Below are 27,393 nucleotides of genomic sequence, written 5' to 3'. Positions count from 1 at the left end.
GCTCCCCGGGCCGAGCCCAGCCGTGTCCCCGCCGGTCCCGCCGCCCCCGCGCTGCCTTTCCCTGCTGCGGGTTGGTCGGTATTGTTTGATTTTTTTTTCCCTTTCCTTTCCTCTCCCCTTAATTAAACCAAAAATAACCCAAAATGTTTAAAATTGCTGCCGGGAGATGGAGGGGAAACATACTAAGCGAGCAGATGGGAGGAATAAGCCACTGTGACTCCATAAGTAAAATGGCCATGGAGGCGGTGAAAAATGAAACTAAAAAACAACTGTTTTCTATTTACAAATTTAAATAAACAGAACAGCCTTCCCTGCGGTGTTTGTCTAAGTGCAGCAGCATTGCTGCTGTGTAGGTCATGAAAAGGTTGGTGCATAGTTTAAAACTTCCCATTCTGTTAATTTCTTAAAGAACAGTCGTTCATAGTCTAAGCACAAAAGCTCATGATTTAATGAGGAACAGAAACAAAATCTCTGATTGTTGGTGTTTCAAACTTCATTGGAGTCCTCTGGCAACCACAAGTTGATCCTCTGCAGCTTCAATACCCTTTAGCCCTCCATATAAGAGTACATGCTGAATAGAGGACAATGCCTGGTTGTTATGTTTATTTACCCTTACTACAAGCTGGGTTAACCTCTTCAAAACAGCTTTACTAAGCCCGTTAACCACACGGCCCACATGACCTGTAGCCGTATCCCTAATGTGATGTAAATCTGACTCGAGACCATATGCACAAATTCTACCGCATTGTGTCTCCGAAAACTACAATTTTATTGCCGTCCAACCCTTCCCAGGCTGGACGCTTCCAGGAGGAAACGCTCTGAATAGCCACTGCTTCAAAAAAGATAAAAAAGTCAAGAGTCCTGTATTGTCAGAGCAGTATTTTTAATGGCTGTTACACATTTTCAGAAAGGAGGGGGACAGGGACATGCGAAGCTGCACAGGGTAATAATTTTCATGATTTCCACCGGTGTGTAATTATTTGAGGCTTTGCCCTTTTGGACAAGAGTTCTGCACCGGAGCAGGAAGAAGTGTAGATACAAATAGAAGTGATTGACTCAGTTTTCATCTGCTCGTTTAACAGAGCTCATGGTTTATGTTTTGCCTTTCTCCTTCAGTTAGGTCATAATCCTGCATTTGTAGTAATTATCGTGATGTCACACAATTGGTGATGTAACTTTGTTGCAGGCTACGAGTAGTACATGGGCCATGTAGGAGCGAGCAGTGGTTTGAGTTGGGAATAATTTTAGTAATTAGCAATTCTGGCAAGCAAATTATGACAGATCTGCAGAATGGAAATGAATTTCTGCTTAAGCTTGACATCTTTAATTTTTTTCCCCCTTCCAAGTATTATAGTCATCTTTTAAAACAGCTACGGGGGCCCCATGGCGAGAGCTTCATTTAACAGCTCATTTTTTCTTGATGGCTGTGGCAAGCGTAACAATGTTCTGTGCCTGCTTCAGTAATGGCATGTCGATCATGCTCCCGCGGAAAGTAAACGCTCCCTGGAAAAGAGAGAATATAAACTTCCTGAGAGGACCTCTGGAAACTGTAGTTGGCTTGTCTTTTTATTTTAAAACACATCCATTCATTAAGGAACATCAGCTCCCACAGGAATCTGGAAGGAGTTTTAGAAGACAAACTAACAAAGAGGGGGCAAATGCATTTAAAGAAATGCGGTGGGTGCCGAGTGCTCCAAACAGGAGCCAAAAAGAGGGAGAAGATAGAAGCCCAGTGTGCAGCCTGCCTGTTTCAGCCTCTCTAGCTGGCAAACATCGAAGGCCAAGAGCAGGAGGCCATGCGCATCGGCTGGGGGGCCTGGCGGGCACTGCATCTGGGGGGGCAGCTCTGCTCCCCATGCCCAGCATCACCCTCCAGCGCCCAGGCTGTGCTGTAGGGCCGGCGGGAAACTGTCTGCAGATGGAGGGCAAAGCCACAAGCCTTATCTTCATCAGAAAATAGCAACAGGGGCTCTGGGGGGGTGGGGAGCGGAGGGAACTTCTGCTGACTTAGGGGTGTGTTGAGGTTGTGCTGCTGTGCTTCTCCGTCGGGTGTCCAGTGCTAAAGATAGGTTGGGCCTGTGCTTAGAGCAAGGGGCTGAGATGAAAGCTGGAAAAACAAGTGGCTGGCATGGTCATATTGCCCAAATCTGCTCTGGGGCCAAGGTAAAGGCCACCTGAGCACTGCGGATGCAGAACTGGCCAGTGTACCTTAGTGGTGGCCATCTGAGAGCCAGGGCACATTTCAGAAGCCGCTTTGTATTTCAAGGGATTTTGTGGTGGTACCATGGTGACAAGTTTAAAATCATTAACTGTGAATTACAGTTAAATCTTAAACAGAAGACACATGTTTTAAATAGGGACAAACCTCACTTGTTCCTTTCGATGCTTTAATCCACGTGTTGACCAAATAGAATTTTGAAGATAAAAAAAGTGCATCAAGACATGCCAAAGTTCAGTAGGAAAAAAAAAAATCTTATTTGTAATTCTGACAGTACTTTGACACATTCTTGAAAAATACAAATACAAAGATGCAATCCCTTCCCTGAAGAATTCAGAACTGAAGGCCTGGCCCCAGCGTTGCACAGGGCGTCTCTGTGAAGCACTGCACACCCTTTTAATGTCCTGCCGCAATCGATACGGGATCACAGGCTGGCCTTAGGTTTGACATTTTTTTTTAGAACGGGGAAAGAGGGATAGCAGCATGTGTGGCTGTGCATGCATAGGGAGGGAAATGCAGAGGAGAGCAAGCTATTTATTGTTTTCTGTTTTTCATTTAAGGCTTGATAATAACTAAACAGAGGACTCTAATTAAAGTGGAGTGAAAATATAACCTGTTTACAAAAATGTTTTGGAAACGTGTGACACATCTATCTTGACTGAGGCAGTATTAATTAAATAGTAAATCACATTCTAGAACAACTAAGACAAAAATACACCTTGAACAGTAATCTAATACAAATCAATATCATTGCATGTAAGAACAGGCTGTATTGAAGCCATTAAAAGCCTAACAGTTAAAACTATTATTTTATTCTAAGTAGGATTTCCTACTATAGCTTGCAGTATTTTAGGTGGGTTTGGAGAATAATCAGACTGACAGATATTCAAGGGTAGATGCTTCAGATCGAATTTCTTGTCTGCAATCAACCCTACATTACCCCCAAAACAACAACATTATTGTTATTAACATTAATAAACCTTTAAATTAACCAACATTAATATTACTATTATTACTTTTATTTTTATTATTATTAATAACACACCACTTTTTATCTTAACAACATTTCAGACATTTTCACTTAAACTTTTAAACCATTACAGAAAATGCAGCCTCAAACTATTCCATTTAATAACTGTTGTACAGAAATCAGGAATTAAGTAAACATTTTATGGTATAGGACTTTTTCAGAATAATTCAGGTCTATGCAGTGATCTAAAACTCCTGGTTAGTGCAAGATACATTTTTTTTTTCCCCTGTAAGAAATACATGCTTTAATTTTGCCTATTTTTCTGCAACCTTTCAGTCAAATATGTGTTGCTTAAAAGAGAAATTTGCATGTGGGATGACAGTGATAAGTAGAGATGTGTTAAGGTCTGGAATGACCCTTTCTAGTTCTGTGAAATGGCTGACTTAGGAGCACAGTTATCCCAAGTACTTGCAATAGTTTACAGAAAGAGATAGGTGCCTACGAATGGCAGTTCTGATCTCTGGTGGTCTGAATCATGATCAGGAAGGTCTTATCCCTTCCATTGACCGGACACAGGATGCTCTTAAGTTGGGTACCTCTGTAGGTGCCTATGCTGGAGCATGATCAATCTGGGTCAGAATGTATTTTTTGAAAGTAGGAATTAATTAAACAGCATGCCCGCCCTCTCTTCATTAAAATAACACGTTAGAAAGGAAATGAGGATAATAGTGTGTGTGTGGACACATGAACACTAAACCACTTGAGATCTGCAGTAAGTTCTCTTCTTGTCAGCGTGCGGCTGTAGTTTGGGTTGCTAGGAATTTGAATTCTTGAAGGAAAAAAATGCTTTTATTTTTTTTTTTCTAACAGCAAAGAGTAACATGAAGAAGTTGGCTTCTGTGTCTGTTCACTCCAAGGCTTATTTTCTCCCTGCTAATTTGCAGCGTTGAGCTAAAGTCCAGAAAAATAAACCGATTTTAATGCCCTTGAATATACTCTATTCACTGCCTCTCTTTTCACCCACAGGTTTCAACAGATACGAAATACCAGTAATTATAGCTTTGTTCCCATGCTCTCTTTTCCAATTCTGCTAGATGAAATTTGCCTTTAGCATTCTTTTGATTTTCTCTCACATGAATATAAAGAAAACAAGACTTTCTATAAACACCATTTGCTTTGATAGCGTTAATCTGGGGATTAATTTAGCCATAGATCTAAATTTTATTTTTGGCTAATTTTCTCAATAATCTCATGCTTCCAGCCTGCACTTAGACTTCCAGTAGTTCAACTGTGGGACCTAAGGTCTGTTCTTAAAGAAGCTTGCAGTGTGAATGGGAGTGACAGCGGGTGCATGGTGTGAGGCTGGGGTTTGCATCCGTTGCGTTCGGTGGCTGTGGTTCTTGCTTGCCATGTAACCACATAAATCATTCAGTGGCAGCCTTTTCAGAAACCTGTAAAAGGATCCTGCCATCATGTGAGTCAAATGTGCCAGACTTGCCCTGGGAAGAGACAGGCCCCCCAGGTAAAGGCTGACGAAGGAGCTGGGAGATGGAGCAGGCGGGAGGCAGAGCTGCAGCCAGTGGGTGCAGCCTTCAGGTGACGATGCAGGGGTGCAGTTAACTCAGGTGGGATGAGAAGTGGGAGGAATGTAGGACAACCGTGGCACTCACCAGAGAGTAGACTGGAATTGCAGCCCTTCTGAGGAATGGGTGGCTCTGTGGGCCAAAGACACCACCCCTGTCTGAAGTGATGCAGCACACATTCTGCTGTCCTTACCCAGTGGCATCCTTCACGCAGCAACACAGTGAAGGTGCTAAGGGTGAAGCCCTGGGAGAAATAGGGTGACCAGCCCATAGGGAATGGAAGCTGTAAGAGGGCTTTGGCTGGCCTGCACTGTACATCTGTGAAGGCAGCACAACACAGCAGAGGGGTTTGTGTTTGCACAACCAGAGGGGTTTGTGTTTCATAATCTTTGGCTTCCCCCAGCCTGCTCACTGTACACCTCTGCCAGGGCAGACTATCAGGGAGGAGGCAAGGAAGAAAGGCGAACAGACAACTTTTCCCCTTTGTCATCGTGCAGACTAGCTAAAAGTCCTTCCCAGTCGACTGAGAAGTGAGGAAAGACTGAAAGGTGTTTCCTTCTGGATAGCTCTGTGAGAGCAGAGCAACAAGAAGGTGGCAGACCCATCAAGCTCCTCTTCTCTCCACCTGGTCACTGAAGCTGCCCAAGTCACCATTCCCCCATATTCACCTCTTGCATCAGGCCGCCTTCTCCAGGCTGAATGATGCAGGACCAGTACTGTGCAATTTCCTGTATCCCCCAGGAACCATGTAGCATTTAAATACAAGAAACACACAATGACATTTAATGCTCTGTTAAAAGAATAGTAACATTTTTAAAAATATAACAGCTATTTATGCAAGATGCAGGCCATGCTGAGTAAGGTCTCAGCAGCTCCACTTTGAATTTCAATATGTCCTAAAGTCCCTTGCAAATGGAATGGAGAGGGCTTTAGCAAATACAGAAGACAGCTAGAAGGGAATTAAAATGACAGAAAACTGCTAGGTTTTTTTTTTTCAGAAGGGAATAGCAAAAAATTATAGTCTTGGAAAAAAGAGAATTGAGCATGGTCAGCCCCAAGTAATAATAAGATCCAGCCTACAGACAAGGGAAGTGATAAGGCAGGCTTGGCAGAGAACAGCCATTTTCACAGGTCAGGAGCTGAAGATATAGGCTTATGAAAAAAGGGGGTAAATCAAGTTATGCATTAGGAATAACTAATGCAGTAAGTTTCCAGGTGGCTGTGGAGAGACCAAAGAGATGCAGAACTTTGTAATACATCAGTTTGACAGAACTTACGCTTCTCACTTGTGAACCTCCTTTTGGGCAAATGCAGCCACTACCAAAACCAACTCAAATCTAGCCAAGTTCAACATGGAATTGAGGGCTCTTCTTTGACAACTTAGGAGACAACTCTAGCAATATGTGGCTATGGATCTTGGAGATGGCTCTTGTCATATCTATATATCATCCTTAGAGATTCCCTTTACCTATAAGAAATGACATATACCAAGTTGCAGAAAGAGTCTCAGCATTGGTCTGTTACTTGCCACAGCCAAAAGATGAACACATGAATGCAGTGTTTCTTGGAACATGAAGACCTCTTTTTATGTGTATGTATGTGTGGCAGCCTCTAGGAACATTTGCTCTGTGAAACTTTTGGGAGTAGTTAAGAGCTTGGTAAAGCTATACAACCATCTCATAAGCAGAATATATGCAAGTTTTTTTTAATGGGAGGAAGCATTTTACCTTTCTAGAAGGTAAATGGATGGGATTCGGAGTCTATGATGTCTGTATTGGCTGGGGATCAGAATCTTCCGGGTGAACCAAGAAAGGCAAAGAAATGATACAGCCAACTCTTGGTAGTGTTTATCATGTTTTCAATTCACATGGTAGAATTGTGTTGACTTTGACAGAGGATGGACGGGATCCCAAATGAGGCACCTTTCATGTTTTTCGAGAAGATCAGGGAAAGTAAAGTTTCAGAATTCTTCATCTCTCCTGAAACCTTTTTATACAGTATGCAATGTTATGTGGGGCTTTACTCTCACCATCTTTTGTTTCCTTGTGTACCACTACATTAATGAGAGAAACAAACTGGCTAAACTATCAGAACACAGAATGCTTAGGGGACCTCACAGTTATGTGACACGCTTCTCTCTGAGCTGTGGATTAATATACATGAGTTAATTAAAGTAAAATAATAATTGTTCTGGGACATGTGGGACAGTCATGAGATGAGCTAGTCCCCTTTGGTTGGCAAGATGGAAGAATTAGAGGCACTCCTGCACCTGGGAATGCCTGTGGCTTTTTCTCAGCATTTGCTTTGTCTGTGGTTATCTGTGCCTCTGTCCACGTCCACCTGGATGACTGGAATGAACTCACTAAGAGGGTTACTGCAGACCCTCAGTTTTTGGACACTGGCAACTATTAATAACCTGCATCAGTAGTGAATGTGAGGATCGGCTTTCCTAAGGTGTGGCAAGTGTATAGATTTCAAAATACTAAGTAAGTCCTGTAAGTTCAAAAAAGTCTACTGGCTTCCTGATTTGACTGCAGATGGGACTCCAAATGTGAGCACTGGTTGTGAGAGCTATGTGCTCCATTTTGGGAACCACTGCTGTTGTTATTAATTACCTTGACCATTTGCAAACCTTTTCTAATAAACCTTTGATCTGATGCCTTGGTCTACCAGGTCTCATCATATATGTAGCCAACAACTTAAACTCCCATGTCACAGTGGCCAGGCCTCTCCTAAAGATATTTATAACAACTACATTAAGTGTGCGGCTTGTCTATAGTAGAAAAAAATCAACTGCCTTGCGTCACATGAAAGAATATAGCCAATAGGGCTAGATTCATTTGTGGTGTTTGTCAATGTATGGGCTGCCCTGGGCCACTATGTAGAAAGAGCCAACTTTTTCAAAAGCAGCTTACTTTGGGGATCTAGTCAGGCGATTTAGATGGCAGGCTTGGAGGTGCCAGGGGATCCTGGTGAGTAGGTAAGGCTCCAGCATGGGGGGAGCTCTGGGTACCTGGCCCAGTGGAAGAAAAGGAAAAGCAAGCCAAAGTCATGTTCCATTAAATTGCAATATGGACAAGAAAGCACCTGCTGCTGAACTTTAAATTAAGTATAGGTCTAAGATAGGTGTTATCTAATGCTTATGGAATTGCCAAAGAAATCTCTATCACTGCTTCTGTGACTTGATCAGAAGACAAATGAACTAATGAGTGAAGAGAGGCCTTTGATGGCTCTCTGCTGTCACAGGGTTAGAAATACTGCCCTGCTGATGAAGATGTGGTTTTCTTCAATTACTTTTCTCAACAGTTCAGCTAGCAATACTTTCCTTGGCAGCCCAAATCCCTGCAATGAGTGTGTAGCAGTTGGGTTATCTCTTCACCCTACTTGGCTGCCTTCTCAGAGGACATGCATCCAGGACCTAGAGGAAATACGCACAGGGAGACGGGTGAGCCAGCCACCTTTCTCTCCTCCACCCCCTTCATCATTAGGAGATGTTGTGAATCAAACAGCTCCCACGCCACCCTGGTAACGCGGGCCAGAGGCTGTGTGTGAATACAGCCATTGTCCACATAAGTAATTACGTAAGTCCCCTTCCAACCCCTGTGACCTGTATCAGCACTTGCGGGCAGATGCCAGGACAAATGGAAACAAGCAGAACGCGTGATGCCAGCTCGCCAGTGCAAACTTTGTGTACTTCCCACAAGGGAAATGGAGAACGTGCATAGACAAGCATCCTCAAGTCCACAGACGCAAGAAATCTTTAGTCTACAGTTATCTGAGAAAGATGAGTTCTTTCCACAGTAATTCAGTGGCTCACCCACTTCTAAATCCCAAGGGTCTAGTTATGACTTTTTGGAGATGACAGAAATACAGGGAATAAACCCACTAAAATCTGTTTGGGTGTGAGAACATTATCTCTAAACCTGCACAATATTAACTGTTATAAGCAAATAAGAGTGTTGTGTTCTGGAGGAAGGGCATATTTGCTCTTCTGAGGAGGCAGGGAAGCAGGTGGATGGCAAAGAGTCCCCCTAAAAAGCCTGTCATTCAGGAAGATAATTCCCCTGGGATTAAATGAAAACACACATTGTTAAGTAACCCCCTGCAGAGGAAATTTGGAAATCTTTGCTTTGGGGCTTAAATAGAATGCTTGGATTTGCTTACAGGTAATGAACAAAAGGGAAGAGAGTCCTGGTCGCAGCAAATGGCGTTGGGTCTGTGCCTGGGGGAGGAGTGATTATCCTGACTACAAAGGAATGACTTTCCCTTGAAACAGAAGGTTGAAACCATATTTTTTGGGGAAGTCAAGTGTAGGAAATAAGCTAACAGCTGTGACAGTGCTGAATGCAGGTTTAATTATTTTTTTTCTTCTGCAAGTTGTAGCCAAAGAGCCATCATAAAGAGCTGGGTCATGATTCCACCTTTTAGTGATGAACTTCCAAAGGTTAGTGAGCTTCCAGGAGGTGTTCAATAATATCTGGGTCAACTGAGCATGTTTTTCAGGCTATGACAAGATAATGTTTCGCCCTCCTCTCTGCTCAGGCCTGTCCTGCCTCCAGATCAGGCTGACATACAACTCTTGGCCTTCTTTCAGCATCTTTACAGTAGGTAGGAAACACCTGAATAACTAGTGTAGTCACATAAGATGAACTGAAGACTCCATGCAGAGCGAGCTATACAAACAGCTTTTTGGGTTATGTATTTCCATATCCTCTCCTTTGAACCCTTTGACATTTGCCCCTTTTTTGTAGCAACATCATGGGAAGAAAGGCACTTATACATAAAATCTTTGGGGAAAATAAATAATCCCTGCAAAGGTTTGTAAAAAATGTGTTTTTGGCAAGAGGAGGTGCTCAGTGGGTGTCTGTGATCTGTTGAAATAAGGGATGGATGGGGAGGGAATCCTGCAAAATATCGGCACCAGCAAGCTTCTGTAGACATTTTGCTTATATGAAGAAAACATTAAATTTTGCTAGCTTTTGTTTCTTTTCACCAATCTAAACTTCCACCAGAGTAGTTAGTTCAGAGGATAAATCAGTTTGCAATGCCAGAAGCAGGCCTGTTTGTATGAGATAGGCTTCTACCTCTAGGAGCAGATGGAAGGACACAAAATGTTGAGAAAGAAAGAGCAACAGCAACATAAAATAGAGATTATTTTTTACCTCAGGTAACTCCCTAGGATCAGTACAAGAACTCTGATAGAAAAACCCTTTTTAAAGCTCAACAGGTAGGAGGACTTTGTGATCCCTCAAGTCTGCAGTGGGGCAGGAAAGATGAAGAACAGGGACCTACAAGGTCCTTCACTTCTCCTCTACCTGACATTATTGTTCTCAGCCCATGGATAAGGGTCTTGCACTGTTGTGTGAGCAGCCCCCCCAAACTGCCTGAACCACTGGGGACAGCAATTTAGGCTGGGATGGGCCAGGGGATCCTGCTTAGTCCAGCTCCATAAACTCTTCAAGCCACCAAAGTCTCTACCTCTCACCGAGCAAACGTCTTGCTTAAGATCCCTGAATGAAAGGCAGCCAGGTTTTTCTTATTGCTGTCCTTAAGTTTTCTTTAGTTTCCCTCTCACTGTGGTTTTTGCCTTCCTGTGTGCTCCTGTAGAGTAGGAAAGAATACAGAGAAAGAGAAGAGAGTCCTACAAATCAGGAATATTCTCCACTGGTTTACATTCTCCATCTTATAATGTATCAGGAATGGAAGAATCCTAGAGAGAACAGTTGCTGCTGCCAAGCCAATCTTTGTTTTATAGCACACAAGCCCCTTCCTGGACAAACATCCTATCCAGCCATGCATTTTTTTCCCCCTAGTAAGCGTCATGGTTATTATATGGAAAAATGAAAAGTAACCAATATAAAGACTTCAGTATTCTCAGATGCCCTTAATTTTTAGAATTAACTTGAGGTTTATAGTCATGAAAGCAATTTGTTAAATATAGACTAGAAAATTTAATCTGGATGTAAATTATTACAGGACACAGAAAAATGCATTTGATACCGAAGGGGAAGGTAGCTATAAAACGCAACACAGATGAGAAAAGTAATAACAGTGAAGCTTGTTCTGTCAAACAAGAATGGAATCACCATTATTTTTGTAGCCTATATTTTTTCTAATTTCAGATTCATTTTCTGAATAGGCTTGAACAGCCATTTTTTACTGCCATTCTCCATTTCAGCTGACAGAGCTTTTGCAGAGAGCTTCTCCAGGTCCCTGAAAAAGCCGGTTAGCATGGAGAGGAGTGAAGAGGCACCAAGACTGCTGCTACTTAAATTAACTGAAACAATATTTTGGCTGTATAGGCTTCTGAATTCCCTCAGTAAGCCTTAAAAAGAGCCATCTGGTCAGAACATTACATCTCTGGTTGGATCCTGCTTTGGAAATTGAAACGAGGCTTGTGAGCACTTGTTAATGCTTTTTAAAGAGGGATTTGGGAGGTGGGTAGTTGCCTCAGTGGGTTGCTTGGTGCAGAGCAGGTTTTGGCACGACAGTGGGCAGGAGTCTGCAGCGATGGATGTCTTCCTACTCCATGCCTGCAAAGAGCATCACCTGCATTGTGAACACACCAGCGTGGCATGGCACGGCCTTTCCAAAAGCAAAGGCACTCACCCTGTCTCAGTGAGACCCTGCATACACCTCCTTGAGCTGGCAAGGACAGAGAGGTCGTGCCTTGCTGAGGAGGTACCCAGAGGGATGCCATCCTGTGCCCTCTGCAAGGCTCATGTCCCCTGGGACATGAGCTGCCTCCTCCAGGAGCTGCCTTCGGGTGGAAAGGCTACAGAGGGGCACAGCATCCTCCCTTCTGCTCCCGGCTCATGGAGAAACTTCTCCCCGTAGGAAATGTCAAAGTGCCATCCGAGTCCCTCTCCCCCCACATTTTGGACACAGGTCTTTAATGAGTGGAGGAAACAGATTAAGAGCCACTGAATGCCCGCTGGGGAGTGTGTGTGTGTGGGGGGGAGTTGGCAAGAAAATGTTTTGTATGAGTTTCTGCCCTGCTTAGGAGCTTTTGCAGCCCCGCATAGTAAAATCTGTCTCCTTCTCTCCCCACCTGGCATAACTCCCTCAGGACTGATTGCACCAGTGTAGGAACCAGTATAGCACAAGCAATTAGCTAATACAGCCCCTTCTGCTCTATTGTAAAGGTTCAAAATTTGCCCCCAGATGGATCTTTCTAAGAGAAAAGCCTTCAACTGTGATACAAACAGCATTTCAAAAGTATTTTTCAGATGATAAAATCATATATAGCAACTTTAAGTACTAATATGAACTCTCTCAATCTCCATTTATTGGTCAATTTTCACATTAAAATTTCACTTGGCCACTTTTAAAAAAGATAAACAACATAACAGTGGCCCATGCTTAAATCCCACCCGTGACCTCCATCCTTGCATAGAGATGCAGATGCACTGAGCCTATACTTCTTAAGGCTGAAGCTCATAAAAGGTGGCAATTTATCACAAATCCCTGAATCCTCCACTCTGCAGCGTGAGGAATACACAGTGCCTAATTAACATAAACAACAGCAAATGCCCTGAGTCCTCAGAGCAAGGGCTGACAGTGCTGCAGCCCAGCATGCACAGAGGTACCCTGTGCTGCTGGTGTCGTGCCGGGATGGGATCCAGCTTAGCTGGTGGCACCTCAAAGCTCTGTGTGCATTCTGTCCTGGGCTCGGGGAGCCGGGCTGCTCCCTCACCCCCAGCTCCGTGTAAAGCCCTGAGATATATTGCCCTATAAAGTGTGATATAATCCCTGCGGGTTGATGGGGTTTAACATCACCCCATGCCAGAGGGATGCTCCAGCGCATCCCTCCCAGGAGGCAGCCCAGAGGAGCCTGCCACCTCCAGGGCATGGTCCTCCTCTCCCAGCACCCATGGGCTGGATTGGGATGGGATGGATCCCTTGTGACTGGGGCCATACATGGAGAGCCCTCCCGGGGGCCGCAGCACTGCAGGGAGAGGGAGGGCAGCGGGGGGAGACCTCCCCGGGGAGCGGTGGGAGCTGGATCTGGCCCAAGCATGAGGGCACATCGTCTCCAAGATACAGTGGCTTGGGGGTAGCTTTTCCTAAACAAAGAGCATTATAAGGGAGCTACTGCTGGAAATTTCCATTCCTTTGTTGGGTAGATGCTGTGTAAATAAATACATTCCTAAGATTTTTCATAATGCTGGAAAGGTCTGGAAAAGAAACTGTATAGTTTGTCAAATTGCTGGAGTTCATATATATTATTTCTCAGCCGCTGGGAACATGATATACAATGGCACAGAATATAATGCAAGAAACATACAGAAACATTAATCATTCAGTAACGCTCAAAGTCTTCTTAGAACCACTCTGTGCATTTGTATGTGGCATGTACAGATATTTCTTCTGTTTTGCCCCGTGGGATTTAAAATATTCAACTCATGTTACAGATTGGGTTTGTGAATTCCTTACCTTAACTCTAAATAATCCTTACCTGACAGGTAACTACAGTGGCAGCATTTAGTTATTCCCTGGTTTAATGTGCGGGTGCTTTGAAAGCATTTATAAATTAGTACATGAGATAAATGTGTAAGCAACCTCTTACTTCGCTCTTCTGCTTTTTTTTTTCTGTCTGAATTTTATTTAAAAACCAGATGATTTCAGAAGATTCCATTATGATAATGATCTTGTGCCTGATGTATTTACAAGTTGAAAGGCTCAAAACTCCATTTTCAATGTCTTACTTTCTTGTCATATATAAACACTAACTACATATAGAAGAGATTATATTCCTGTATGCAGTGTATTGGTAATGTAAACCCAGGAGCTACTTACATAGTAAAGACTATTGCATCTTTATTGACAGAACACATATTTTTCTTGAATAAGCTAGTAACTTCTCCCACTAACTCTACCCACTTGGACTCAGTTAATCGGGATTTATAAGATCACTTCCCTGTTTAATGCAGTACAAATACTTCAGAAATTTAGAACAGAAAATGTTCTTTGGACTACCAGAACAATGTTTATTACCTTTCTTTTTGAACACAGTCTGACATTTATCTTATATTTAGACTTTCCCAACAGCTGTACCTGCTTTCTTTAGGATGAATTTTTAAACTTTGAAAATCATATCTGCTAGTGATGCAATTCTACTGGAAAAATATCGAAATGATACTGAAATAATACTTCTTAAGCACTTCTCATTTTTAGATCTCAAACTTCTAGACAAAAGAGAGCACTTAATAAACAGTTGCATAAAATACAAAATGTACTTTTTTAACATTTGTCTTCTAATTGACCAAAATACATTTCCATTTATCTCCTAGATATGCTATTTTTCAGTCAGATTAGAAATGTAGAAAAAAAACACCCCACCTACAACCAAAACAACCTAGAAGCCAAACCAAAAAACCCCTCAAAGAGGACTACCTCTGTAAGGTAAGCCCAAATACTTTTGGCTAGCTGGTTAGCTCCCTAATTTCCTTCTGTTTGTACACTGCCACGGCATCGCCAATGCTGCAGTGCTCATCTGAGATCCTAATTTTTCCTGACCTCAGTACTCACTTTTGGAGGCTACTATGTCAAAGCATTTCAGCCTTTGGGATGAAATAGCCTGATTCAGCCTTCTCTCAAAGAAAGATTATTACGGCAATTGAAGCTGTCAAACTGAAGTAGATTATAAAATCTTATTACTATATTTTAATATAAAATGTTGTTGACTAAGGGCATCAAATTTAAACTCAATTAATAACAATGATCCCAGAGACTGCAGACCAGTAACTTATCTACCACACAAACAGCCACACAAATCCCTCACATATTTTTTCCAGGCTTTCAACTTTGATTAATAACATGGCAAAACCATGCAAGTCTCAACCATATTAACCACAGCTATATTTTCAGTCTTACTGACGTGAACACTTTAATATAATAAAAGGAAAAGGAAAACAGAAGAGGTGTTTCATTAGGACACGAGGATTACTAAAACCGCTGTGTGGAGTATTTGTCAGGAGGTGGTAGGGGAAGAGTTATTACTTACATTTTAGCATGTCGCTAGGACGCAGAGCAAGAGGCTCCCTCAGTAAGATATGTTTGCTTTTGAAAAAAAAAATAGTCAGACTGTCCAAGCTCTTCTTACTGACACATTTATAATACCAAATTGCAAACTCGGTTAAGAAGTTTGTAGCGCTACATGGAAAACTATTTTTCCAATTTCGTTATGAAGCTCGGCAATGCAGCAGTGATACAAGATGCAGAAGTTCACATATTAACCTGCCAGTCCTTTTTTATTGATAGACGGCTACATGCAAAAATATATGAAGCATGCAACCTGTCTGGTTAAAAAAATAGCCCAAACCACAAACCCTCAGCAAATCTGTTCTTGTAGTTGACTATAGACATTTATAACCTATTTTAAAAGCATTTATTAAAAAAAAAGTATCCCCCAAACCCAAACAAAACCCCCCTGAATGGCTGATATAAGCAAGAAACTAGCATTATGTCATTAGCATAACAGCTTCAAAACAAATCCAAAGACCAATGCTTGCCTAATATGGAATTCTTAAATATTAAACATGTTTGGCTTAATTATTGAGTGATAGTGGGACTACAGTTAAATTTAGTCCAGTCTCCTCATCGATTGTTCATTAGATGAATGAAGGGTATTCCTTAGATGAGTTTCTGACACTAAATTCAGCTGAATGAATGTTTATGCACATCATAAACATAAACTATATTTGGCTGAGTATGTCCTCTGACTTTTTTCTTTCTGCATCTACCTGCCTACACATTTGAACTGGCAGTATGTTTATAACGGTGCCTTTTGTAAGAGAGCCAAGCTTTGTCAATCGGAATAACAGGTAAAACCAGTCATATATTTTCTATTTCTAAATCATTTGCATGAAGACAGCTACATTTCAAAATTGAGGGAACAGAACAAAGAGATACAGGCATATATCATAATAATAGTGACCCTGAAATAACTGCTCAGGACAGCACCCAAATATTGTATAAGAAACACCTAGATACCGCGGATGGGATGAGAGAGCCTAGCAAAGAGAAGGGCAGAGCAATAGTAAACACCTTGCCACACTCTTACCCTGAAATGAAAGCATCATTTCTGCTTTGAGTCTTTTAGCATTTCTAATGCACAACATCTGTGGTATGAGAAATTCAGGGGAACGGTGAAGGCACACACTCCAATTTTTTTCTACACACCAGAAAACAAACAAATGTACAGAAAACCTTTATATGGCACTGAAGAAAGTGAGACCCTATGGACAGTCTTACATATGAACTTCACTATGGAAGAGATTTTTCTCCCACTTGAATGCCACACAAGCACACACAAACCATTCCCGCTCATCTGCACTCCCTGCTCTGGCATTGGGACTTTGCTTTTTAACTAGCCTGGGCTTGGCTGCAACTAAGATAAACATATTTAGCTGCAACTTTTTTTTCTTTCAAAAAGAGGCAAACTGGATTATAGCAAATAACCTTTAAGATAATTAACTGACAATGTCGCAACTAGCATAAAATCTTCCTTCAGGCGACCCCTAATTTAAGTATTACTGGCACAAAGTGGAGACAGATTGTGCATCACCACCGCAATATTTACATAGCAGAAACCCACAGAGCAGGAAACGTGAGACTCAATGATGCACTAAATTAGGAACAATCATATTCTAGTGTTAATTTGCTTTCTCCTCTATCCAAATTTCAGGTCCAGCAATTGGTACAAATGCACATAAAACATTCCCATTTTTAATGATTAAGAACCACATTCTGCAAGCAGTTCTGCTCAAAAGTATTCACTCATTACTAGGGATGTTTGCAGGATCAAAGCCCCAAAAGTGAAACAGGTTTACCAACACAGAGATTTTTCTTGAAAACCAAGGCTTCCTAATCTGTTTATTTTTTTCCATAAATGATGTCTGTACAAGCGGTCTGAGTCGTCTGCCAAGCTACCTGCCTTTTGATTGCAAATATTTTCCTATGACAATAGCACCGTTATTCTGCGGCGTAATGGAGAAGCGGTTTTAATTCACTGAGGCAGTAGATCTATGCAGGTACTCAAAGGCTGTGTAATCAAATAATTAAAGTTAAAATGGGGGGGAGAAAAAGATAGCTGATCTATTTGTAAACATATTGGGCAGTGACACAGTTATAATAAATACACTCTATAGTCTATCCAGGCACAGATTTCATGAGCAATACCCTCAGTTACCGCACACTTCATAAGACAAAAGCAAAGAGCCATCACCAATCTTTCTAAATCTTAAATAATATTCAAATTTCTTTTCCACTATGGCATATTAACAAAATATTTACCTTGCCTAATCGCTGATGTTCTTCAAAAGCAGAAATCAGTTCTTGTGCCCACTTTATTTTTTCAGGGCTGGGAGAGAACTGTTCCTGGACAACAGCAATTTGGTTGGGGTGAATCACCTGCTTACCTACAAAGAAGATTAATAACACCAGAATCATGCATCGACAAACAGATGTTCAAGCAAAATGTTCCAACCACTTGAGGCTCTCATATGCCTCACAGACTTTCATGCTCTTTAACTAATTATTTTACTTGTTTTCTTCTATTTTTTTAAGCTGGTCAACAGGCAGATAGCCATTTGCCACATTTTTTAAAGAATAAAAATATCCTGAGCTATGCTTGCATTCAGTAGTGTTTGACAGAACTCACGATTCTTCTTGCTCCCCATTTCGATCCATACATCTTCTCTCAGTCGTTTCAGGTGCAATTGTTTGTCTGGGGCAGTCAATAACACTTAAGTATAATGCATCGCTGAATTTAACTATATAAATAACAGCTCCAGCCACATATAAATACATTATATTAAAATGCATTCAGAAAATGAGCTCTGAAGAAGGTGGCAAGAGATTTGTAGGACTGAAAAGTTACCAGTCATGTAAGGATCATGCCCTAAATTCTCGGTATTGGCTTAGCATCATAAAATCCTCAATGTTGTTTAAATTGTTGTTGTTGCAATAGTTAGCAGTTGCAGGTAGGCTGCAATATTTATTTACTCACCGGGATATTAAACAACTACCAGCAGTGCCCTGAAGTTTTATGAAGCACTTTTTTTTATTCTTTCTTGTACAAACATACATTAAGAAAATAAAAATAGATGTTGCTTTTTTTTACTAGAGATTTTCAAACATGAATAGACAGCCACATAATCCATTTTAATCTGTTATTATATTTAGCTACCTTAAAACAAATACATATCTAATTTGTTTGACAGTTTTAAAAGTGTAACATTGGATGTTATTAGTTCATTTCTAAGGGAATTTCACAGACCGATGTGATTTCTGCACTTGGGTTTCGAAGTGTTTTAATAAAGAGAGGCTACCGTAATTCCCTGCTTCTTGCGGAATAAATGACTCTCCTCTGTGCCAGATAACAAAACCAGTTAGGGGGATGAGCCCGATCCTGCAAACCTGCCATCAAGTGAGCAGTCTCCTGCACACACAGAGGATCCCATGTCCGTGCCGTCCCGCTGCAGGCTGCAGCCTCTTGCGGGAGTGAGATTTTTGCACTCAAGGAAAAGTTGGAAGCGTCCGGAGGTTTCCTGTGCACAAGGGGCTCTGCTCCCATGTTCTTACTGACATGAAGCCAGACCTGCATCAGCAATCAGCCCCTCACCCAGTATAAGAAGTCTCACGTGTGGCTGCAGAGATACACACCTATTTTAAAGGAAATTACCACAGCAAAAAATTCCTGGAATTACTTTTATCAGACTGCAGTGGGTCTGAGTGATACCTGGAGTAGGAACAAAATCTGGGGATGCAGCTGCACAATCTACTTAATTTAATGGGCAAAGAAATAGTAACTTTTTAGTGTTGCTACATTTCTTTGCTAAAAAAGCCATAAGTAAGTCAATTTTATTTTATTTCACATCAAACAACCTTTAGTTTACGATCTGAAGGGCATCCAAATATTCAGTTTGAAATTTCAATACCGTAGCTATTTTAAAAATAGCTTAAAAATAATAAAAAGTTTAAAACTCAGTGAAAACTATATTTTTTGAAAGAAATTATATGGAAACAAATTTCCTTAACTAATGTGTTTTACATGAGGTCTTATCAAAGCTTTTAAGTCGATTTAATCAAATGTCACCATTAATAAGATTATGATGTTCCTTATTTGTAATACAACAAATTCTCTCTAGCTAAACTACTAATTCTAAAATTGAAGGATGTACAAATAATTCCTCCAAAATCCTAAGGAGCTTAACTTTCTGGCAAAAATGTAGAATATATTTTAAACTATACTTAAAGTCAGTCTATGATTATAAAAAAAATTAAAATATTTATACGTAGTTTTTTAAAGTGTAAAACATTTTTTAAAAATATTTGCTTTTGATAAAGATGTCTATAGCAGTAAGCTATACTTTTAATTATTAAAACACTACTCAACAATTTACAGAGAATAACATACAACTTTTGATTTATAGCACTCAGTTGATTTTTTGTCACAGATTATGTATCCAAATAGCTGTATAATAGACGTAATGCCATGCAGGAATGAAGCAAATATTTTAAATGGAATTGTTGTTATTGACAAGTTACTGAGAGACTGCAAAATTGGAAGACATTAAAATTTATGACCATGAAATCCTTTTTACAGTACCACTTGATATATCGTGCTTTAAATCAATACCTGTCAAGTCTTTAGGTAACTGTATGATGGTGTCGTTTCAGTCAAAAGACTGCAAAGAGAGAGGAAACCTATAGTGGTTCGTATTTATATCTGGCTTCTCAGCATGTAGCACAGGACCTTCTGTAATGACTAAGTCAGCTGTTAAAGCTTATGGCAAGGTTTACTTAATTTTTTACATAAACATTCCTAAAACTGACGACCATTTATATAGGCAACATACTGACTTTAAGACCATGGGTTCTGGTATTGTAAAACATCTTGCTGAGTCTGTATGTGTGTGTGTGGGGGTGTATATATATACCACCTCCCCCTATAAAATGTATACATGTAAAAAAACCCTATAAATATACATATAAAAGATCTATTAATTTGGCTAAAGTACATTTGAAAACATTTGATTTTATGTAAACACACTCACTGAAGGAAAAACAGGCTGCTTTTAAGATAACTGGGAAAGAAAACTTGGCTGCAATAAGGAATGAGGGTCACAATAGTAACTAAATAGCTGGTAAATTTTTTGTTCTATTATTTCGCTTGTTTAATCTTGAGTGAACATATTTGATAAAATTAAGGCAAATTCTACCAGTCTAAATCTGAATATGGGAAAATCTACGGACATATAACTTTGCTGAATATTTTGGGTTTACATTAGTTTTGAGGGTGGTGAATTTGGCCCTACGCATGCAAATATATGTGCACTTCACCAGCTGCGAGAGCAATTTGGAAACCTCAGCTAATTTTAGACCTGTTTGTTTCAATGATTTTGATTCTTCATGAAAAAGTAGCAGGAAGGGATCTTTATCTTGTTATTTAAAATAACAAGAATCGCATGTTTTGAACTTGTTATTAAGGCAACATTTCAGTATTTTACTCTCATGTTGTCAGAGGACTGTCAGTGGCAAATACGATCTGCAGACTTCTGCTTTATACAAGGTCATGGATTAAGCTAAGACCCATTTGTAATTTTCTGTGATGAATACTAAATTGGAAATGGTAAATTGTTTCATTTATATAGCTTTGGAATGAAATGGTTTGGCTTTCAGTTTTGAAGTGACATTTTATTTTAATCAAAACAAGCAAAAACGAATCTAAAAACATTAAATAAACTTAAAGCAAAAGAAACAAAAGAAAAAGTTAAACATTTTGGATCAGCCTCAATTTTGTTTTCTTTTTTACAAAAAATATTAAAAACGATAAAATGATGTTTTGACTTGAACAGATTTTTTTAGTGCTTTTTTTTTTTTTCCCCGTTTTGTCCATCAAATCTGAAAAGTCAGTACTGACCCATCTGTAATTATGGTTAGACTGGTTGTCAAGCTGTTTGCTGTTTTTGGAAATGCGTTGATGATAGTTGCAGGAAAGCAGAAGGCAAAGAGCAGGATCTGTGAGTTCACCTTCAGGAATTCTGTACTTTTTACAGACCTTTAGTCCTGGCATGGAAAGGCAAGATACCTCTATGGCTGAGTTCGAAATTCACTTTACACACTAAATTGTTATGCATGACCTTTTATTTGTCTCCTATCTTGACCCTGTCCTGATGTCAGAAAATTTTCTCCATAAAGTCAGTGGAGTCCAAACTACTATCAACATTGTTTATACCGAGTATTTCTAAATTTCCTAAATTTGCAGCCGGAGTTAAGTGTTTAAATACACGTTAAGCATTGAAAGAGTGCTCTCAAAGATGCTAAGCATCTGCAACTCCATCTTCTGTCAACAGGAGGTTCAGATGCTTAATTTTTTTCCAAAATCAAGCCTTTCCTTAAGCTAGGAAATACTGGTCCAGATTAGGCAGTCATCAGCAGGTGCTACTATTCAGGAGCTCCATTATTTTCCCAACTTCAATCACAGACGACTGAAGGGTGGAAGTCCGCATGGGCATGGATAATGTAGCTGCGAGGAGCTAACAGGTTTGCCTCTGAAACAAGATCTGGTTTTGCAAATGTCGAAGCTCAGCAGACAGTAAGGCAGAGTTTGTGCTGAAGAGCATCAATCTCTGTTCTTTTACTGGCACATCAAGATCACTTAAGAGAATGCTTGGTTTATCAGATTATTTTGCTTGGTGCTTTAAGATATCATATACCGCCAACTGTAAAAGTACAGTTTGCTACTAGATGGCATCACCAGGACCCATCCCTTTGGTAACAAAAACCTGAGAGAGAACTTGTTATCGTATGTATATCCTGACTGATGGTCAGAGACAAATAATGTAAAATATTTGTCCTATATGCTAGAATTATCTAATGCATGTGTCAAATGGCTGATTTCTATTGCAAAACCCCAATCTTTGGTGGCTGCACTGTCCCACCAGGGTGTCTGAGTGATCTGGTACACCAATCAGAGGGTAACAGGCTGCCTTAGAGGAGGCTGGGGCAAGGAGCCTGCTGCTCTTGCTGTCTGCCAATACCCGTAGGTGTCACCAGCACTTGCTGGGAGGGGCGCCAGGAGACGAAAAACAAATCAAAGAAAACAATAAGAAAATAACTTTCCCCTAGCACATAGATTTGCTTCGCAACTCCTTCACCTAAAAAGTATTTTTCAACAACTGTTGTTTAAAAAAATCAGGAGAAAGGGAATCACGTATGCTAAGAAGCAATTGTAGAGTGGTCATTGCAGAGTACAGTATCGCCCCTCCCGTGCTCTGTGATGGGAGGAATCACTGCACAGCCTCTACCCCAACTTCTCTTCAAAAACAGTCACACGCTTGACGTGGTTTTAAAAAGCAGCCTGTGACTTTTCAGGCAAAATTTCCAGCCCCAATTTTAAAGGTGCTAATACGCATAGAAGAGCTTGGTATTACTGAGTTTTTCAATAAAAGACCTGCAATAAAAACCAAGTTATTTGTCTAAGTGACAGTACATGTAGCAATATATTTAAATTGAAGAAGCTATGCATTATTTTGAGACATCGGCAGAAAGAAAGCCATACCAGTGAATCCCATTGAGGCACCTTCTCTTGATTGCCTGCGGAGCCCATCTTCATCTCGGAAATCGATGTAAACAAGGTCTACTGCTTGAAGGCCAAATGCCTTTGCTGTGACTATTATTTTCTGCCTGGCATACAGAATATCATGGGTTTCCTTACTGCTTGTTGCACCTACGGAAACAATGAAAATAAATAAAAGGTGACAAGAGTGTTTGAAATCTTTCTATTTTAAATATTTCCTCTGTAAAAAAAAAGGAAAGTTTGAGATTTCATTTAACCAATTAAAAAAAAAAAAAAAGAGGGGTGCAAGGCTATATTGTCAAAATAATACTCTCATGAGGAAAACAAAAAACTGCTTTAGCAAAAAAAAAATCTCTTTTTAAACACTATCTTTGATTATATTATCTACTGTACGTACAGTGAGAAGCATTACAGCAAGAGAAGTTTTATTCAAATTTATATACTGGCTACAACTAAATGGTTAAAAATTCACACTGAGAGTAGAATTGCACTTTCCTTGGTTGTGATTCTTGTCACAACTGATGTCCTAAGCTGAATATTTAAGCTTTAGTATTTGGATGAAAAATGAAGGTAGATGACTTCTGAGAAGAAGAAAAGTATTCACAAGACTTCATGTGCTCTCAGGGCACCAGCTAAGCAATGTGCTCACATGAAGGCTGGTGTGAAAAAATAATAATAATAATATATTCCTTTTCCTTAGAGTCACTATTTAGACACAGATTTCCAACTTGTAAGGAATATTTTAGTAAAGCAATGCTAATTTTTACATGAACACACTTATTTTTAATTAAAATGTTGATAGCTCTGAACTGCTATCTTTAAACTGAATCAGATTAACAAGAAGCTAAGTGGCCTCTCATACAAGATATTTTGAAATACTTTTTATTTTTGAGGAAGACTAATAGTGCTTTCATAGGAATACATGGCTGTATTGACATGGGACATATTTAAAGTAAATTTATGAAAGCAAAATATAGCAGGAGAGTATTTGTGCATGATGTCAAAGGCCTGACAGGTAATTGTCTGTAAAGCCGTGATGAAGCAGACACTGGAATTTTAGGACTTTAAATGTAGTTCTTAAAAGCATGTGCATGTTTCTTATGGATATAATATTTTAAAATAATTTCAGTGATTCAACAGGTTTTGTGTTTTTTTTTTTTTTTTTTTTTTTTACATTAATTTTTGGTACTGCATGGCAAGAAGCACAAGAAAGTGTCAGTGCCCTGTAACACACAGGGACCATGTTTTAACTCCCCAGTGATACATTCTGCATTGAAAAAAATTAAGGAGAAAAATGAAAATGTAAAATGCAGAATCAGGTGTTGCCATTAATTATTGTTGTTGGAAACACAATGGTTATGAATCAGATCAGGCTTCTCCAATGCAAATGCCATACGTTAACATTTATAGTAAACAGACAGGTAACAACCTATGCTGGCACGGAAATCCTCTCCTCCAAAGACGACTGCATCCAAATGAAAGCCAACCTGGGATCCTGTTCTCAGTGCTTCTTCACAGACAGCCTTCAAATGAGAACAGAGTATTAATTTCTACAGAAACGTGGGATGCAGCGAAACTAAGAGAATATTATAGCAACTCAGTGCTACCGAAATCCTTCAGCTAAAATTGCTCCTATTAAGAAAAGCCATTGTAGGGGCTTAACTATGCGCAGTGCTTTAAAATGACTCGGCAAAAGAGAAAATATTATATTTCCCTAGTCACCTATATGCCTAGACTGTGTAAATACAGGACATCATAGCAGATTCCCTACCTTTTGGTCGACATAATGCTCTGGGTATTACTGTGATCAGTACTTCAGATATTTAGGTAACAATGTGAAACGAAACATTTGTCAAATGCTGCTTAAAAGCAAACAAAAAGTATTAAATTTGATTAGTTTGACATGTAATATATCTGCATGAGAAACAGAAATAAAGATCAGAATATCTTCTATTAAATAAATAATATGAATGGTTTGAAATGGTTGTGGATTCCTTATAGGATGCATCCCTTATGGGATTCTCAAAGTCTTCTGCTACATATAACTAAAAAGTAGTTAAGGATGTTAAAAATGCAACAAGTGCTGCATAAAAGTATCAAAATAAAAGCAAGCAAAATTTTGCTGCTGTAGCTATTCTATAAAGAAGTGCACTTCCAAAATATTACTATTTTATATTGATGTTTGGATAATGTTAGTATTTTTTTAAGGCTAAGTAAGGTACATGGAGAGAGACAGCTCTACTAATGGGTGTTCTTCTATGGCAGCTGGCAAGACAAGAAATTATTCTTTAACAGAGTGCTTTAAAAGGCAACTCTCCTGCCAACATCAGGAACTGCAATATTAAAAATTCCACTCTAAAATACTGTAGGTGAAGAAAAACCTCATCTGGTTTAAAATATGTTTTAATTCTGTATATGCACACTGGACAGGAGCGTGTCTACTTGGTTACTGCTGTATTGTGTTCCCAGATATGTTAGCATGTGTTGCAAGATAAGTGGTTGTATCAAACGAGCAGGCTTCCTGTGAGGCCTGCCGGTACTTCTGGAGGTACTTCTGATGTGTGTGTCCTCAGCTGGTCCGAAAATTTTCCCTTAGAGCTTGGGAGGGGAACGCTGAATTCCTGGTGCATGCACAAGATCTTCTGTTTCATTACCATGCTGCCTTGCCTTTCTGAAAAACCTGAACTTGATAGTAAAGGCTGGGGAGTAATTTATATTAAAATGCACTTTAAAAATAAGATTTGAGCTGAAATTACCCTAAAAAAGGAGCATGCTCTTCAGATATTTGCCATTTTTAGTCAATTATACTTCTAATCTCAGCATTTAAACACCCCATCATACACACAACAAAAACTGTAACATGAAATTTGGTTGTAATGTTATCAGCAGAAACCATTATAAAGATGCCAGTTTAGCATTAGTGAAATGATGACTAATTATTTTTTCCAATTAAATGTTGTACAAAAGTCGAGTCTGATAGCTACTAAACAGCCAAGTGTATTGCAACACTGTGAGTATCTCAAATCTTTGGAGAAGCAAGTTTCCACTCCAAGTGTGTTAAAAACGGAAACAGTACTGCAGAGAGATTTTGTTATTTGGCATGGAGTATCTGGAACTGTTCTGGCACTGAAATATCTTGAATTTATGAAGGCCTTTACAATCCAGACATGAGAGTTAAATGTACAAAAGTTTTAGGTGATTGGACAATACATTTAGTATTTTTTAACCTCTCCTCGTTGATGAAATTAGGGGAAGACTGGGAAGTATTCTGCTTTTCCTAGTTTGCTGAGACAGCAAAATATGAACACTTCAAGACCTGCTTACCTTAAAATTGAGCAAGCCCACTGCAGTTTCCACAAAAGGGATAAAATTCATTGGTTCTACAAGTGTTCGGCCTTTTAGATGATGTAAGAATTTGTCTGAAAACTAAAACTAGACAGTATGAGCTATCAGAGAGGGAAAAAAAAGAACAATCTACATGTATATACAACACATTAAATTTTCACCTGGCTGTAACAACGCCCCTCCCCACCCCAAAAACTTATAATTAAAAAATTTAAACCAGCTTTTAAGAAGGCCTGTGATTTGAAACTGCAGCATTCCCATACATTTCTAAGTTTCCAGGCTGGTTTGCAAAAAAAAAAAAAAAAAAAAAAATCCAGGCTTAGCACCTCTCACCCTGGCTTAGTGAAATGCAAATCCGCGGGCCCTGGAAAACAATGAAGTGCTGCTGTACCTGAGGTCCGGTTTTGTTTCAGGTCCAGCATTGCCATCCCTGGAAATGCTCCCCAGACTTCTAAGTGGCATCCGTATTATTCATTACGGCACTGTTACCCTTTTGTTCAATAGGCTTTTCTTCATAATTTTTTAGCTTACCTAGGAAGGCCTTAAAAAGGAAGTTTAATTCTTTGAAGACCAAAGCTTGCCAATTTTTTCCATGAGACCAGTTCACAGCTAGCTCTGAGCTGCCAGTGGGGTAGCCCAAATTCCAAAATCTATCATCTGGAAACATACAAAAGCTCTTGCACAGATTTCTCCCCTTTCAAAAGGGAAAAAAAAAAAAAAAAAAAAAGGGGAAAAAACCGTCGGCCCTATATTGTAAATCTATTATGTCTGTCCAGATCAGAGTAATTTGTGCAGAGATGAACATATCTCAGGTATGGCAAAAATATGTTTGTAAATAAAGACAAAAATAACATATGCATATATTTTAAGTTTAAGGAATATTCGACTATTAATGGATATCAAAGGAAAGGGAATTTTAATCATCTCTCCATTCAGTCTCAGTTGGGTAAATCATATCTAAGAGATTTGCATAAATATAAACCATCAAAGACTTTTCATCTTCAAAGGGGGTTTCAAGACCCTATAAGCTTTGTACTGTAATCATCACAGGTCACAACCCTGCAGGAATAAGGCTGCTATGGCAACATAAAAAACTAATGCTTAAGGCTTAGCATAATATTCTGACTAATAGAAAGGAAACTCATTTTAAAAGCTGGCAGCCTATTTACCAGAAGCTGGATTAGAGGTGTTATTTCCCCTTTTTAGCTTCCCCCCAACCGCCCCTCCCCAAAAGAAGGAAAATCTAATCACCCAGATCTTGAAAAAAAGCTTTCCAGCAATTTGCAGTAACTTTACAATTAGGCCAAAATAAATCACAGCTTTCGTCGATGAAGAATTCTGCCCTTCCCATCCCTGCTTTGCATCGTCACCATGGCCCTCTTCATAACTTTTATTTGAAGAAGAGAATTCCACCCAAAAATGTGCAAGGGGAAAAAAAATAATAATCAATGCAATTCACACATGCAAGTGTATGGTATGGCATGTACCACAGCAGCAGAAAACAGTAAACTTCATACAGGCAAATGCAAAAAATGAGGTAATACAATGGTATCAGCAAATATTCTTAAGACTCCTATCTCATCTTTATTTTTTAAGTGAAAAGAAAAGTAAAAAGTGCTAACGTGTTTATATTTTAGGTGCTAGTTAGAGCAGCAGAGCTCTTCTTTTATTTTAAAATATTTAAAAAGTC

The 27,393-nt window shown here is 39.7% G+C and overlaps 1 protein-coding gene across 1 annotated transcript in view; it reads right to left on the bottom strand.

Moving 5' to 3' along the window:
- Positions 1-1,407: 1,407 nt before the first annotated feature.
- CLYBL (citrate lyase beta like) overlaps positions 1,408-27,393 on the bottom strand; it is a gene marked incomplete at its 5' end in the record, with an annotated part of 28,120 nt that continues 2,134 nt past the window's right edge. The window contains 5 exons of the mRNA XM_010083908.1: positions 1,408-1,503; positions 17,069-17,193; positions 22,341-22,508; positions 23,788-23,881; positions 25,683-25,784. Of these exons, the coding sequence (XP_010082210.1) occupies positions 1,408-1,503; positions 17,069-17,193; positions 22,341-22,508; positions 23,788-23,881; positions 25,683-25,784 (585 nt within the window). The remainder of the gene's footprint in view (positions 1,504-17,068; positions 17,194-22,340; positions 22,509-23,787; positions 23,882-25,682; positions 25,785-27,393) is intronic.

This window comes from Pterocles gutturalis, unplaced genomic scaffold, assembly GCF_000699245.1.
Source record: "Pterocles gutturalis isolate BGI_N339 unplaced genomic scaffold, ASM69924v1 scaffold15865, whole genome shotgun sequence".
Taxonomy (NCBI): domain Eukaryota; kingdom Metazoa; phylum Chordata; class Aves; order Pterocliformes; family Pteroclidae; genus Pterocles; species Pterocles gutturalis.
This window is presented reverse-complemented; position numbering and strand designations above follow the sequence as displayed.